Below are 16881 nucleotides of genomic sequence, written 5' to 3' on the forward strand. Positions count from 1 at the left end.
ACACACTCGTACTCAAGTAGCATAGTAGTCACTGGAGACTAGGAAGAAGAAATAGAGAGGAAGATCATAAAACAGGTACCAAAATATAGTTGAACAAAGTTCCAGTATTGAGTTCCAGTTGAGTAACAACAGTTTACAACAATTTATTGCATATTTTATAAGGATTAGGAAAGAAAAGTCTGAAGGTTCTCAACACAAAGAAATGTTATTTAGAAGAAATGAAAATACTTTTTAAGATAATCTGATCATGACTATACATAGGTATTGAATTATCACCCTGTACCCATAAATTTGTACAATTGTGTGTCAATCAATCAAAAAATTTAGGCCTTGTATGGTAGCACAAGCCTTTAATCCAAGCAGAGGGAGGCAGATCTGTATGTGTTTAAGGCCAGCCTGCTCTACATAATGTGTTTCAGAACAGCCAGAGATACATAGTGAAACCCTGTCTCCCAAAAAAAAAAAAAAAAAAGTAAAGTCTAATTTTACATTAAGCTTCCCAGGCTTTGCAAGATCTTAAAATAACCAAGAAAACAGAGAAAAGAAGACTTTATTGCCATTTTGGCTAGCACAGTTCAATTCAAATAAAACAGAACAAAGCAATTTATTTAAACAGTTGAGTATAACAATTAGATGTTTGTGTTTTGCCATCGTCTGATTGTGTTCATGCAAGTACAATCACAGTCACACTGTCCTTAGCAACTATCAGAGCACCACCTTGCATTTGCAGCACTTGATACATAAAGTTCATTGTCAAACTTATCTGCTTTAGCAATGTAAACATTTGCTACAAGTAAACTTTAAAGGAAAAAGTGAATGATACTAATCAATAAATCAAACAGAACTATCTCCACATGACATAATTAAACATTATATAATACTGTCTCAATAAGAACCACAAATTAATAAATCTCACAAGAAAACAGAAACAAAAAGTGAAGTGAAACTCCTAAAATAGTGTTAAAATACTGAAGAATACAATGAAACTTTATCTAAGAATGGAAAACAACAAAATGATAATAGTTACAATAATGTCTTTACTGCAAAGTTTTCTTTAATCACCCTGACAATGTGTTTTATTTTTCTAGCTCCCTTAAAAAAATTACTCTAGTCACATGACTTGGGTACTTTGTGGGAATTTCACATTTAATGTTAGCTATGAAGTTGTTACCTCACTCAATTTTTTTAGCTCTAAATAATTTTTTGCAAATAACCAAAAACATTAAATTCCCTTCATAAGAATTACTATAATAGAGTCAAATAATTCCTAAATAAATCATAAAAATAAATTCACTTTAACAAAATACAGACTAGGGTATATGTGTGTGCAAAAAAAAATTATTTAACAAAGAAGCAAATTGTTCATATATCATTACTACAAATCTGTTCCTTTCTGGCTGCTATTAAATACTCCCTAACAGGTCATTGAGGATACCAGTGCCACTTTGGATCTGTCTGCAGTATGCAAATAAATGGTATCTGCAATACATAGCAGACCATTCTAACTCTTTAAACATAATTAAATCATAAAGACCTCAAATTTATAAAACCAGTTATAATACTGTACCAAGCAAACAAACTTGTTCTCATTGCTCTTATATTTCAGCTTAATCTACAATCATCAACATTTTTTCATATGTTGCCTCAAATCATACTGACACAAAACAGATTTAGAGAGAGAGAGAGAGATCTCTGTTGTTTCCACAGATAAATGGAAAAAGCAAGGAAACTGGAGTAGTATTTCATCTTAAGTGTCTAACACGTCTGGCATATCAAGCAGCACTTGATACAGCAAGTTTCTTCAAATGATCCATAAACACTTGCAAACTAACGTCATCTGTGAGAATAGGTGCTCCAGACTCCTGGGGGAAAAGAGAAGGGTTTGTGATTAAAACACAGGGTGGTACCAAAGAATATACATGTAAATCTCTGAAACAGACAAGGAACTTGTTTTAAATAGAGAAATGGATAGTAGAGGGCCTGGTTCCTAAGGGGAACTCATCTAAAGTCTCAGGCAGTCCTGAGCAGCAGAGCTGTAATCGTGGAACAGAGCTGCTCCCGGAACTTAAGCTAGGAAATGAACTATCTCAGGATGAGGCTAGTTATTAAAGGACCAATAGTGTAAGAGTGGAGGAGAGGGGCTTAAAGATGGCCTGACCTGGTTAGACCACCACTGCTGGTGGAAACATGCAGCCACCACAGAACATGAAAGATGTTCTTCAAAAACACTGCTTAGTATTTTCACTTATGTGTGACCCAATGAAAATGTTAGCAATTCATTCAAACAATACAGCAAAACCAGAGCTGCCATATAACCCCACTGTACCACCTCTGGGCATGCACACTTATATTTATTACTGAGCTATTCACAATAGCTAGGCTATGGAACCAGCCAAGATTCCTATGAACAGTTGAACAGTTACCAAAAAAAATGTGGTACACATGCACAATGAACATTATTTAGATGCAAAGAAATCAAGACATTTGCACAAAAAAATTGATGAACTTGAAACTATTAAGAAAAGTAAACCAGACTTAAAAAACAAACAAACAAACATATTTTCTCTCACATACAGAACCCAGTCTTGAGAGGGAGATAGAGTCTGTGTGTGTGTGTGTGTGTGTGTGTGTGTGTGAGAGAGAGAGAGAGAGAGAGAGAGAGAGAGAGAGAGAGAGAGAGAGAATAATAGGAAAGAGACAGTGAGAGAAGAAGAAGTAATTTTAATGGAAAAGAGGGTGTTACAGTACGATACATTGACATGAAAGAAGAAAGAGGTACTTAGGGCAAGAAAAGACATGGGAGACTGAAAAAGGCAGAGGAGACAAATTAGAATAAAATGTGAGGGCTGGTGGGATGGCACCAACTGTTATGGGAGCTTGCTACTTTTGCAAAGGACCAAAGTTACATAGCAAGGAGGGACCCATATCAGCTGGTACACAATTGCCTCTAACTTCAGCCCTGGTGAATCTGTTACCATTTTCTGGCCTTCACAAGCACTGCCTTCAGATGCACACATACACATAGAGACTTACACATATAATTAAAAATAAAATCTTTTTAAAAAAAAAAAAAAAAAAAAAAAAAAAAGCAACAATAAAGCCAGGCAGTGGTGGCGCACAACTTTACTCCTAGCACTCAGAAGGTTGAGGCAGGCAGATCTCTGAGAATTCAAGGCCAGACTGATCTACAGAGCAAGTCCCTGATAGCTAGGGCAGTTACACAGAGGAAACGCTGTCTCAAAAAACAAAAAAAAATAATATAAAATCTTGCCAGGAGTAGTGGCAAACATCTTTAATTCCAGCACTTGAGAGGCAAAGGTAGATTAATCTCTGTAAATTTAAGGGTAGCTTGGTCTACATAGAGAGCTCATAGACATGAAGAGGGTGTTGGATTCCCTGGAACTAGAGTTACAGACAGTTGTGAGCTGCCATGTAGGCGCTGAGAGTTGAACCGAGGTCCTCTGAAAGAACAGCCTGTGCTCTTAACTGCTGAGCTCTCTCTCCAGCTCCTCAAAAAGTCTATTTTCAATAAAAGGGAAAAAACAAAATATATCCAGGGCTCAGCAGGTAAAGGTGCATGCCATGCAGCCTGAAGACCCAACCTGTATTCAATCCCTACACCCACATAAAGGTAGAAAGAAGCTGACAGCCAACTTCAGGGTTGTCCTCTGACCTTCACATGCACTGTGGCATGTGTGCATATGTGCACACATGCACATCCCAGTAATAAAGTTTAAAATCTAAAACAAATTAAATACATCCAAGATCAGACATTGAGGTTCAAGCTTTACATCACCCAGGATATGAAGTACTGCCTAACAGTGCTACAGTGATGCCCTCTTCAGGCCATGTAGAAATAAGACTTACCATTGGAGGTATTTTGGGTTTTTAGTGTGTGTGTTCTTTTTATTATTATTAAAAGTCATCATTAAAAGTCTTTTTCCCCGCAAGTCTGTCTTACAAGCCAGGATCTTGTTTCTATATTTTATTATTCATCAACCTGTTTCTTTTTTTCGAAGCATAGATAACATTCAAAATATTTCTGATATCCTTACTTCTAACTTGGTACTGGCTGAATCAAAGCAGCTGAATTTGAAACAAGTTCACTATCATTCCCCTCCAGGATTAACTCAACTTTCTGGGATTGAGATACTAAACAGACAACATGTGTCTCCTATGAACTCTGGATATATTACACTGATGAAAAAGGGAGCACAAGAGATCTCATCCTGTACTTTAAGCCCAGTGTGACACCTCCATCATGGTGTGCACTGACTACAAACAATATACACAGCAGCCGTTCCTTTCAATACCTACCATCCATCAGTCCACAACCACATCTTATTCTTCCCAAGGAAACTGAATTCAACACAGATGTGACTAAAGTTCCTCCAGAGACTTCCTCGGGAGCCCACAATAACTATGTGCCCCTTCACAGTAGTGTTGACGTTTTCTAGAATGCTGACATCTGAGTGCTGAGAAAGGCCTCATAGCACAAAAGGCAGAAAAGATTTTCAGATTTTTGTTTCCCTTTTGGGGAGGGTGGACTCAGGAGGGACAAGGACATGTACCCAAGGCTATCCCCAAACTCATTGTGCCTAAAGCTGACCTTGAATTCCTAATCCTCCTGTCTCAACTGTTGAGACTGGGGTTACAGGTATATGTTACCATGTGCAGCTCTTACTGGGTTCTTGATTTTTAGCAAAAAGAAAAACCTAAGAAATCAGATTCCATTAATCTTGAGCAAAATATTTAGATAGTTAACTCCAACACTGAGCCATGCTGGCTTTATGTTTTTTAAATTTCTCTTTTTTTTTTTTTTTCTGCTGAATCATTTCTATAAGTATGAAGATGTCAAGACATTTTGCCACCAAATGTATCCAGATGCATCTTCTAAAATTAATGACAAATTGAATATAACCCCAACACTATAATCAAACTCAAGGTACTGCATTAGTTATCTGACAATGTATGTTCAAATTTCACAAAACACCCCATTCACCTTCATTATAGCCATCCCCTCCATCTAATCCAGGACGCAGTCAGGATCAAGACTATGTATGAAGCTGTCCTACCTTGGAGTAACGTAATTTCCTGCAACTTCCACTGACGTACATTTGGCCTACTTTGGAAAGACCTCCTGAATCTATTCTCTTTGCCACCTTGCCTTCATTCCACCTAGCTTGCATTACTTCAAGTAATACAGTTTCAACCTGCACATGTCTAATAGCTTTCCATAACTGCCAAGTAAAGACAACTCACTCTTCACTGGGGCATTCAAGGTCCTCCTCAATTCACTCCACAGTTTTAAGTTCTACAACTCTTCTCTACATACAGCCTAACACCTTAGCCCTTACTTTCTTCTACATGAATTCCCTGCTCATGAAATCTCACCTATGGAGATGAAAGCCTTCCTTAAACTGAACAGTCCTTTCACTGATCTCTTTCCACCTCGTACCACCACAGGACCGATTCAGTCTAGTTCTCTGTAGCCATACTTTGCATATTCTGTCTTGTACTTCACTGATGTAGCTTATCTCTAGTACTACACCACAAGCTATCCAAAGGTGGGGGAAGCTATCTCATACACCCTGAAGTTCCAGCAGAGGCTGGAACCCATGCAGACTGGTAGTCCTTAAATGTTGGCATGCTGCATCAAGCGGTAGCACTTAACCAATCTAAAACACGGAGACAATAATTTCCAGGCTTCTTGCTTCTCCTGCTTAACCACAATCCTTGAGCTCTCTTGGCTTACTGTGATCTTCTGTAGTTCATTGCTTCACATTACACTTGAATTATCATACGCCTGTCTTATAGACTTTATTGCTTTTTGTCTCCAGTATATTGGAATCTGAAGAGGTTCTATATGACAAGACTGATTTTTTATTATCTAAGGTAGAACCAAATACTAATTATGTTTTCTATTCTTTTCTTACGTCTTCCCACAGAAATCATCATTAGATACACAGGGAAAATGTAGCTTTTACTAAAATAACTAAGAATGCAAAAAAGAAATTATTCACACTTACCTGCCCCCAGGCATACATGTTATTATGAGTCTGTGAAGGGTTGACTTTGGAAAGGAGAAAACGTGCCTTAAAAGCAAACATAAAGAAATAATAAATAATAGTATCAATCAGAAACAGACTTAGTAAGATAAGCCACATACTACATACCATCTAACACCAACTTAACTGAATATACTGACAAAATTAACCTTATTAAAATTTAAGATTTAAAAAACTCCATTTTAAAATGCACAGGCTACAATATAAATAATGTACTCTTTCAACATTACATATTTGTAACAGTCATAAAATAATAAACCACTGAATCACAAACAGCATATAAAAATTGTAGGATGGGACTGGAGAGATGACTGAGCAGTTAAGAGTACTGGCTTCTCTTCCAGAGGACTTGGGTTGGATTCCCAGCACCCACATGTGATTGACAACCATCAGTAATACAATCCTAGGAGATCCAAATCCCTCTAGTCACTTCCTTTGGCACTGCCTGAATGTGGTGCACAAATACCCAAATATATGAAATAAAAATAAGTTTTAAAAAATGTTTTAATTGTAAATATAAAAAGTATTTTAAAGTAAGTCTGGAAATACAGTTTTTACCAACTAGTCTGAAACAACAGAAGTCTGAAACCTCATAAAATGATGCAAACAAAAAAAGACATGAAAATCTACATCCTTTTACTTTAATGAACCTCAAACTTTTTAAGCCATAACTTAGGCAAAATCTTGTCTATCCTCTACTACAGCTAATCACCATGAAATCAAGCAGTCAATAAGTAAATAAGGAAAATAAGAATATTAAGATATTGATGAGTGAATTCATCAAAAATTTTAATTCATTTTAGAAGAACGAAAGTAATCTTTGGAAATTTAGAATCATACAAAATCTTTTCCTGTTCTTAAGTAGCACTAGTCCTAGGATAAGAAACATAGGATTCAATTACTAACTACTAGTTGGGTTGGCTAGCTTACAAATGAATCCAGGAGGCTGAGGCAAAAAGAATGTTCAAGGTCACACTGAGCTACACAGTAAGATACTGTTTCTTTAAAAGAAAAAAAAAAAAATCTTAGCTCCATCATTTAATGTACTTCCTTGACTACAAATGATGCCTTAGCTCTATTACATATAAAGTAGAAATGGGAACAGAATAGGCATGAGGCTCAAATGAAGGAGGCAGGAAAAAACGTTTGCAAAGTCTCAATTCATGATAGATCATATTATAAATACAGTAAAACTGGGGCTGGAGAGATGGCTCAATAGTTAAGAGCACTGGCTACTCTTCCAGAGGACCTGAGTTCAATTCCCAGCATCTACATGCCAGCTCACAACTGTCTATAACTACAGTTCCAGGGGATCTGACTCACTCACACAGATACACATGCAAGTAAAACACAAATGCACATAAAAAAAACTTTAAAAATAAATAAATTCTATCTAAAGTTGTTGAATATCACTGTGCTAGATACTAGGGACACAACAATAAGCAAACTATGTCTCTGCCTTATTTATGGAGCAAGTAAAATGTATAACAACTTAAAGTACTGTTATACCTCTGGCCAGAACATCACTGGAAAGTTTCATGAATACATGCTAAGCAGCCTTAACCCAATCGTGCTGAACTCTAACACCCATAAAGCCCACTTTGGTTTGTTGTCATTATTGTTGTTTCCAGACAGGGTTTCTCTGTGTTTTTGCTGTCCTAGAATTCACTTTGTAGTCCAGACTAGCCTCTAACTCACAGAGATCCACCTGACTCTGCCTCCTTGAGTACTGGGATTAAGGGTGTGCTCTACCATGCCAGCTTATAAAGCCCTTTTTAATACCACAATACTTTCCTTTAAGCTGACAAGTTACTTTCTACAAAACTGAACAAATTATCAAAATTTCATATTCATAGGCCTTGCCAGTAAACAGCTTTAAGAAAAGTACACTAAATTATTTTCCAAGCTGTTCTTATGCTTGCTAAACTACAGGTGGTACACTATCAGGATAGTGTATCATGGCTGCTATAAGAGCTAAGGTGGAAACGGAACGAGAGAATGCTGGCTATTCTAGGCAATATCTGTAACGTTTTGTCCTCAGAACACTAAACAAAGCTGCCTTCCCTTCCTGCCTCCTTCCCTTGCCCTTGGCCTTGTATGCCAGGCTGTTCACATTACAATCAGAACACAAGCAGGAGCACTCACTGCAGCCTGCACACAACACCTCCTCACCTGGCTGCCACCATGCTCAGTGTCAATGTATCTTGGCATTGGAAATCTGGAGTGAAGAATCTCTTGTGCATCATCTACGGGGGCTTGCAGAAGGTGCCGGAAGTTTTCATATTCTGGCATGTCCTGGTATCCTGACTTCCGCCACTGTGCTATAGTCTAAAACAGTATTAGGAATTATTTTAAATTTTTAGTGACCTAAAATTCTTGAGTAGAATTTTCTTCAAAGGAAACTATCTTCAGAAAACAAGAGGATAAGCGAAAACATTCCCACTACCTCAATTTCTAATGTACAAGTACTTTTTCAGTAGAGAAAAAAATAAGTAAAAGAATATATTACTAAATATAAAATTAGCATATTTCTTGCCCAATTTAAGAGTAAAACAAAAGCAGGTACAATAAACTCACCTTGTAGTGTCAGCTGCTCAGAAAGCTGAGGTGGAGTTACTTAAGCTCAGAGATTAAAACCAATGTAGACTACAGGTAAGCCCCCAAAGAAAGGAAAAAAGGAGCAAGGGAGGGTGGAGAGGGAAGGAGAGAGGGAGGAAGGGAGGGCAAGAGGGAGGGAGGGAGATAGGAAGGAAGAAAGGAAGGGAGGGAAGGAGGAAAGAGTCTAATATAAAAACAAGCTTAAAGAAAGTAAAGACAGAACAGCCATGATAGCCCTGAAGAGACAGAGGCAGGAGGATCGACACATGCTTGAAGCCAGGCTAGCCAACCTACCAAGTCCCAGACCAACCAGGGCTACAAAGTATGACTATGTTTCAAAAACAGAAAACAAAAGGAACAAACAGAAATATAAAGTAAAACTATACTGTTTTTAAAACTTAAAACAAAAGAAATAGAAATGCCAGAAAAAATTAAAACACTGTAATAATGCCAAATTAGTATTTACTAAAATAAATCTTTTCTTTTCTGTGAGGGGGTTTCTATTGAGGTGTCCCAGAGACATCAAAATAATGACTTTCAAGAAGTCTTTACCAGTGGAATTATATTCTTTTCTTAGTTTCATTCTGTTTTTTTTTTTTTTTTTTTTTTTTTTCTCTCTATATAGTCCTGGAATTGGACTTTGAGACCAGGCTGGCCTCTAAGTCACAGAGATCCACCTGCCTCTGCCTCTTGAGTGCTGGGATGAAAAGCATATGCCACCATGATCAGAGTTACATTCTGATAAGAGACATAAACTACAAACTTTACTAATGATAGCAATAATGTTATAGACAATGCATTGTAAAAAGGCAACTGTATCCACTTTTATATTAAATAAATGAGTCTAGAGCCATATTAATTCAGAATTTTAAAGCTGCTTTGGAATCCAAGTTATCTCAGTCAGTCAACGTATAATCTATATAAGTTTATATTCTGTATATCAAAAACTAAAGTACTTTGGACTTTTCATATTAACAAAGTTAAAGCAAAAATTACCATTAAAGGAAAAGAAAAAGAAAAGCCCTGTGTCTATTATTATTCTTCAAATATAAGGTGCATTAGAAGCTGGTATCAATTAAAAATAAACAGAAAACAAAAAGTAGTGGCTGGAGAAGGGGTTCAGTGGTTAAGAACTTTCCAGAGGGTGCAAATTCAGTTCCTAGCACCCACATCAGGCAGTTCACAATTGCCTGGAACTCCAACTCTTCTAACTTGTTAGCACATGCATTCATGTGTGCATGGGTGCCCACGAATAAACACACACATTTAAAAATAAATCTTAAAAAATAACAAACAAAAAAATAAGTTTAAAAACTTTTGAGACAATGTCTTACCATGTACCCTGTGTGACCTGGAACTTGCTATGTAACCAGACTGGCCTCAAACTCACAGAGTTGACTTCCTAGTGCTGGATCAAAGATATATGTCACCAAGCCCAGTGAATAAATCCATTTTAAGACACTGGACAGTATTATTTAAAAGAACAGTAGAAGGTCAGGTGTGGTAGCTAACACTAGTAATGCCAGCATAGAAGGTTGAGCAGGAGAATTATAAGTCCAAGGAAAGGCTAGACAATCATAACAGACTGTTTCAAAACTCAGCCATCCTAGCCAATAAATAAAATCTAAAATAATTTACAAATAAGGGAACTAGAAAATAAATCCCTAATAAATTATAATACACTACACTACAAGCTTAAGCACAGATCTAGGAAAAATGGATGTGCCTTCCAAACTGCCCATAGCAGTATTTTCATACGTGGTGGGTATATTAAACTATTAACTAAATGAATAAATGCAGGAATGATTGCTAAATAACCAAATCAAAGCTCAACAGCTATCCACTCTGTTCCTCCAACTACTCATCACTTCAAAAGGTTATAAATTTCCATTTATGCCTTAAATAAGTTTTCAGGTTATAGAACATGTAGAAAAACCTTTAGATTGCATATAGTAATGAAAAGGCAAGTTTGCCCATTGACAAGAGCTGAATTTTTCCCTCCATTTCTTTAGGTGAAACCCAAGAGTGTGATATGTCCATGTTTATACTTTCATAATACTATGCTTTGTGCCCACCAGTGTTTGAACAAAACAACAAAATAGCACAAGTAGGCTAAGTATGATTGACACCTAAAATCCTATACCATGAAGAATCACTGTGGTGATATTTTGTCTAAGACCTAAAAAGTAACGCTTGCCTGAGGATTAGAGAGCAAAGCTAGCCATACTAGTTAGCCACAGAGGGCAGGCAGTGGTGGCACACACCCTTAATCCCAGCACTTGGGAGACAGAGGCAGACAGATTTCTGTGAGTTCAAGAACACCCTGGGCTACACAAGAGAAACAGAGCTCACACGAAGGTGATAAAGCAAATACACATAAAATAAACAAACAAAACTAATTTTATTTTAAAATTTAAATAATAAGTATGAACAGGAAATAACAGGATTTTCCATCTGTACATTTTGGAACTCAAAATGTCTGCCTTTTTGGAGTACATTGAATTTTTAATATTTGAATTAGACAGTCAACCTGAATCTTACTATAAATCAAGACTTATCACAGACTAAATATGAACCAAATATTAGTCAGGGAAAGCTTTTTATGTAAAGTAAAATGATTTTCTATACTGAGCTTTAAATGCTGAGTCTTACCTCACCATGATAAATCAAAATCTGGAAAAAGGTGTCCATGAGAAGAATGCGATCCGCAAGAATGCTGCTGCTATCCAGAAGAACTGGCTGAAAGAACAATGACAGAGGTTAAGTCTTATTTCAAATTTGCATACGAGGTATTAGATATTATAGCACAATAGCTCCTTCTCCCCTTCATCTTATTTCTTTTTTTTTTTTTATTTTACATGTCGATCCCAGTTCCCTCTCTCTCCCTCCCTCCCTCCCTCCCTCCCTGCCTCTTACCCTCTCTGCCCCCTCACATGCACCCTGACCACCCTCCCCTCCCATCCCCCCACCCCAATTCCACATGTAGGGCAATGTCATCCAGGTGGGGTCATGTAAATCTGTCAAGTCATTTGAAGTAGGGACTAGGACTTCTCTCCTGTCTCTAGGATAAGGCAGTATTCCTCCATGGGGGATGTGTCCACAAGGTCCTTTTGTGTACCAGGAATATATCCTGGTTCCACTGTCTGAGGTCCCTTAGACTGGTCAGTCCTTCTAGTTGAGACCCATATTCAGGGGGTCTGAGTCAGCCCCATGCTGGATTCCCAGCTATCAGTCTGAAGGCCCATTAGCTCCTCTATGTGTCAGCTGTCTCTATGTGTTTCTGCAACCTGGTCTTGTCCTCTCCCTCTGCATCTGGATTCTAGTTCGACTCAGTGTTTAGGTATGGGTGTTTGCTTCTGTTTCCAACAGGTACTAGATGAGGGCTCCATGATGGTGGATAAGTTAGTTGTTGATCTCACTATCCGGGAAGGGCATTTATGGTAGCCTTTCCACGGTTGCTCAAATTGTTAGTTGGCGGCAGTCTTGTAGGTCTCTAGACCTTTCTTTAGGTTCAGTTTTCTCTTCAAACCAATATTGTCTCCCTCTTTTATGTTCTCTCTCTCTCTCTCTCTCTCTCTCTCTCTCTCTCTCTCTCTCTCTCTCTCTCTCTCCCCTACCCTGGCTCAATCTCCCTAGTCGCACGTGCTTTCCTCTCCTCCCCTTCTCTTTCTCCTACTTCTCTCCATTCACTGCCCCCCCACTCATCTTATTTCTTAAACTTTAAATTTATCAAACATTATCTGACATTGTAAAATCTCAATGTATTTTAATTTTCTAAGGACTCTCTCTAACACTAAAGTCACAATTTTAAAAGTCAATGTGCCAGGCATAATGGTGCACAACTTTAATCCCACCACTTGGGATACCAGGGCAGGAATCTCTGAGTTCCAAGCCATTCTAGTCTATGCAGCAAGTTCCAGATCAGTGAAGGCTATATACAGAGACTCTGTCTCAAAAAGAAAAGAAAAATTAAGGAGAAATCAAAGACAGCTCCTAAGCCTGATGAATGTAACATTAAGGGAAAGATGAAAGGCTTGGGATATAAGAAATCTAGGGTGCATGAGAAAATAGCTCTGAATATGAAAATGAAGCACCCTGAATTGATTTTGAGTAACACATACACAAAGAGCAACCAAAGCTATGGATTTAGACAACATCTTTAGAGGAGCTGAAGATAAAGAAAATAAAAAGTCTGAACCCCTGTCAACTAGAGAGGCCTATGCCTGTAATCTCAGCACTTGGGAGGCTGAGGCAGGAGCATCAGTGAGTTCAAGGCCAGCCTGGGTTACAGAGTATGATGCTATCTCAAAACAATAACAAAAAAGATTAACCTCTTAATCTCTTTTTAAGGACTTAGAAGTCTAAAACTGTGGAACCAGCAAAATGAGACTAAAAAGCTCTTTGTGGGCAGAAAGAAAACTTGGAAGGAATAGTAGGTAACAAAAGGTTTGAAGGAAAGAGCCCTCTCCAGAGAAATGTTGTTGAGAATTTGTTGAAGGATACCAACAAGTATGCTGCATTAAAGTTGAGAAGAGAATATGAAGTCAGAAAGTATAGACAACAGGATTTGAGAGAGAACACAGAAGTTAACAGTACTTGCTACTCTTTCAGAGCTCCTGAGTTCAGTTCCCAGAACTCACAACTGAGAGCTCACAACTCTAGGCAACTATGGCTGCAGGGGTCACAACAGCCTCCCCTGTCCTCCATGGCTACCAGAATACATGTGCACATACTGGCACACACACATACACTGTATAAAAAAATAAGTTTAAAGTATGGGGGCTAGAAAAATGGCACAGTGACTGTAACTCTACTTCCAGGGGCTCTGACACCCTCTTCTAGCCCCCTCAGACACCAAGCATACATATGGTAGAAAGAAAAAAAAATCAAATTCAAAAGAAAATATTTTTTTAGTATGGGCAACAAATAACTTTGAGTTTAACTCTATCAGGGAACAGAGAAATTAAGTGATAGAGAAAATAAAGGAGACAAAGTGAGTTTTTGATGATTGAGTGCTATTAAAGTTACATTAATAAAAATGGCCCAGATAAAAGAAGAAAAAAAAAATGGGAAAGAGAACTAACTAAAAGCAAGACATTGGGCAAATGCAGTTTCACAATAGCTAGAATTGAACAAGGACAGGTGCTCAAGATGAAGGACTCCAGTTTTCTTCTAAGCTAATCTTCAATTCTCAGGAGTAACAAGTAGTAACAAGCCAGGCATGGTGGCACTTTTAATCCCAGCACTTGGGAGGCAGAAGCAAGAGGATCTCTGTGAGTTCAAGGCCAGCCTGTTCTACACAGTGAATTCCAAGACAGCCAGAACTACAGAAAAAAAAAAATATTGTCTCAAAAAGACCAAAAAAAAAAAAAAAAGGTAACAAAAGGGGGCATCATTTTACTCATTATTTTATGAGACTTGAGATATAACTAATCAATAGATATAATAAACACCCAGTTATACTGACCTTTCCTAAAGTACTATTTCCAAATATACCCATTACATAGATTTTTTTTTAGGTTTTGTTTGTTTGGTTTGGTTTTGGCTTTTGGCTTTTGGAGACAGGGTTTCCCTGTATAACAGCTCTGGCTATCCTGGAACTCACTTTGTAGACCAGAATGGCCTCAAGCTCACAAAGATCTGCCTGACTCTGCCTCTGAAGTGGCATTAATCCCATCTGAATGGGATTAAAGGCAGTTATGTAGTTTTAAATGATAAAATGAACTTTTAAAATTATTATAAGGGGCCAGGTGGTAGTGGTGCATGTCTTTAATCCCAGCAATTGGGAGGCAGAGACAGGCAGATCTCTGAGTTCAAAACCAGCCTTGTCTACGAGTTCCAGGACAGGCTCCAATGCTATAGAGCAATCCTGTCTCAAAAAGCAAACAAAAAATAATTTTCATAAGGAAAAGCTACTCATTTCATAACAGATAAATGTTTGTGGAACAGTTTCCCAAACTAACTCAGAGGGTAACTTTATCACTCTTCCAAATCCATATCTTTAAGATCAATTGTGTCTTATATTCTCAAAGGACCAAAGGAAAATAAGATATGTGAAAACAAGAGACTTGACTGTGACAGACTGCCCTGCCAGACATTAAGCTATGAAGTTGGACATCTCCTCCAGAGCCATGATCATTTCTGAGCCTTCAAAGACTAATCATAAACTCTAGGGAGCTTTGTCAACCAAATACTAAACACAGTCAACCAAGAGTATCTTCTGTAATACTTTTGTATTATTTAATGATAAAACCTACCACACCAGCTACTATATAGGGAATACTCATAAATATTTTTAAATTAATATCATATAAAAATTTAACAAATTCTACTTCATTTCAAAACAACCATTTGTTTTCATTTTCTTAATGCTTTACATCACAGTAACAAGACCAATCAATTCTTTCTTTTCCCTCTTACCTCTGGTGGGCCACTAAAGGAATAGGCATACAGAATGGGCTGAATCATGATTAGAGACTGTGTCAGATCTTGTCGCATGAAATGGTGACGATAATACGAACTTTCATCGGGACTATTGTTAAAAACTTGCAAGAATGGAGATCTTCTTAAATGAAACATAAACTACAAGATAAAACAGATGAGACAGCTTTTACTGTTTTCAATATGGCAATAGCAATTCTCTAATAAAACATTTGCTTACATTATTGTGTCACATTAGCAACACAAAAGTAGGCCTGGAGAAATGGGTTGGCAGTTAAGAGCATTTCCTAAGGGGCTCAAGGGTAAAGGGGTTTCAGTTATCAGAACCCACACTGAGTGGTTCACCACTCCCTGCAACTTCATTTCAGAGTATCAGAAGCCCTGGCCTCTGCAAGCACTTGCATATACATGGTGCATATACACCCAAACAGGCACATACACAGACATATAAAATGTTTTTTATAAAAAAAAATATTTTAAGTATATCCCAAGAAAGCTTGCCCTGGTATTCATGAGCTATGTCTGGGCTGGTGAAATAGCTCCAAAGTTAAGAGAGCTTGTTAGGCAAGCATGGGGTTAGAGTTCTACTCCGGCACCCAAATAACAAGATGTACAGGAAGGTCAAGACATGCCTAGGCTGAGGACCTTGCCTCAAGAGGAAAAAAAAAAAAAAAAAAAAAGGCTGGGCGGTAATGATGCATGCTTTTAATCCCAGAATTTAGGAGACAGAGGCAGGTGGATCTCTGAGTTTGAGGCCAGACTAATCTATACAGTGAGTTCCAAGACAGCCAGAGCTACACAGAGAAACCCTGCTTCAAAAAAAAAAAAAAAAAAAAAAAAAAAGGAAAACACTAAAAGTTGAAATTTCAGGACAAAGCTTTTATAGGCAAAAATGAATTTCACTGAAGCACTAAAGGTAAGAGTGTATAATCCCAGCACTTATAAAACTAAGGTGAGAATGTGACAAGTTCAAAATGAACCCTAGCTATAAAACAAGACCCTGCCTCAAAAACAGGAGGAAAAAAAACAAAACAGATGGTAAAGGTACAGTAAGGCAAGTTAAGCTCATGTCTCTTACCTGGTATGTATGGCACTATAAATTGTTCTCAGGTGGTGAATATGTGCTACCACTATACCTCATTGGTAAAATTTCTGCACATACGTTCTTTTAGCATTGGTATAGTCAGAACCTTGTACCTCAGATGGTACACTAATGGGCTTTAGTACTGCTTGCACCCACAGTAAGCTTCAGTTAAGTCTTCAGGAACCACAAACAGTGACTACCTGTAAGGCCCATATGGGGATACTATATTCTTTTTTCATTAACCACAGAACCTCAAATTAATTTCTGAGTTATCCCGAAATTTACCAATCTAAAAGAATAACCCAAACAAAATGCATTCATAGATGATTCTTAAAAGATCAACAACAAAAAAAGATGAAACTCAGTGCTATCGGCAACAAGAGAAAAGAGCATGTTCTTTGACCTCCTTACCTGTGGATAAAGGGAAAATGTTTCTGAAAACCGGAAGGAACTGGGGTCATCCTTGTGATATTCTCCAAATTTCTGACACTAAATAAAATAAAATAGTAGTAATTTGTTCCTGATATAACAACTAAAATTCTGCCCATAAATATTTTATTTACAAAGTTACTACTTTTTAGCAGACATATATTTAACATAGGGTAAAGTTGGAATATTATGTAATGGCTCAGCAATTGACTAATCACAACCAAAAAAAAAAAAATTAAATTTCAGAAATGCAACAATACA

The 16881-nt window shown here is 37.5% G+C and overlaps 1 protein-coding gene across 1 annotated transcript in view; it reads right to left on the bottom strand.

Moving 5' to 3' along the window:
- Nucleotides 1-532: 532 nt before the first annotated feature.
- Nucleotides 533-16881, bottom strand: part of Sec23a (SEC23 homolog A, COPII coat complex component) — a 48606-nt gene continuing 32257 nt past the window's right edge. Inside the window, exons 15-20 of the mRNA XM_051195886.1 lie at nt 16603-16680; nt 15087-15248; nt 11319-11405; nt 8241-8396; nt 6030-6095; nt 533-1862 (exon numbers count right to left, since the gene is read on the bottom strand). Coding sequence (XP_051051843.1) covers nt 1773-1862; nt 6030-6095; nt 8241-8396; nt 11319-11405; nt 15087-15248; nt 16603-16680 — 639 coding nt within the window. The 3' untranslated portion in view covers nt 533-1772. The remainder of the gene's footprint in view (nt 1863-6029; nt 6096-8240; nt 8397-11318; nt 11406-15086; nt 15249-16602; nt 16681-16881) is intronic.

The sequence above is a fragment of the Phodopus roborovskii genome, unplaced genomic scaffold (assembly GCF_943737965.1).
Source record: "Phodopus roborovskii unplaced genomic scaffold, PHOROB, whole genome shotgun sequence".
NCBI lineage: Eukaryota > Metazoa > Chordata > Mammalia > Rodentia > Cricetidae > Phodopus > Phodopus roborovskii.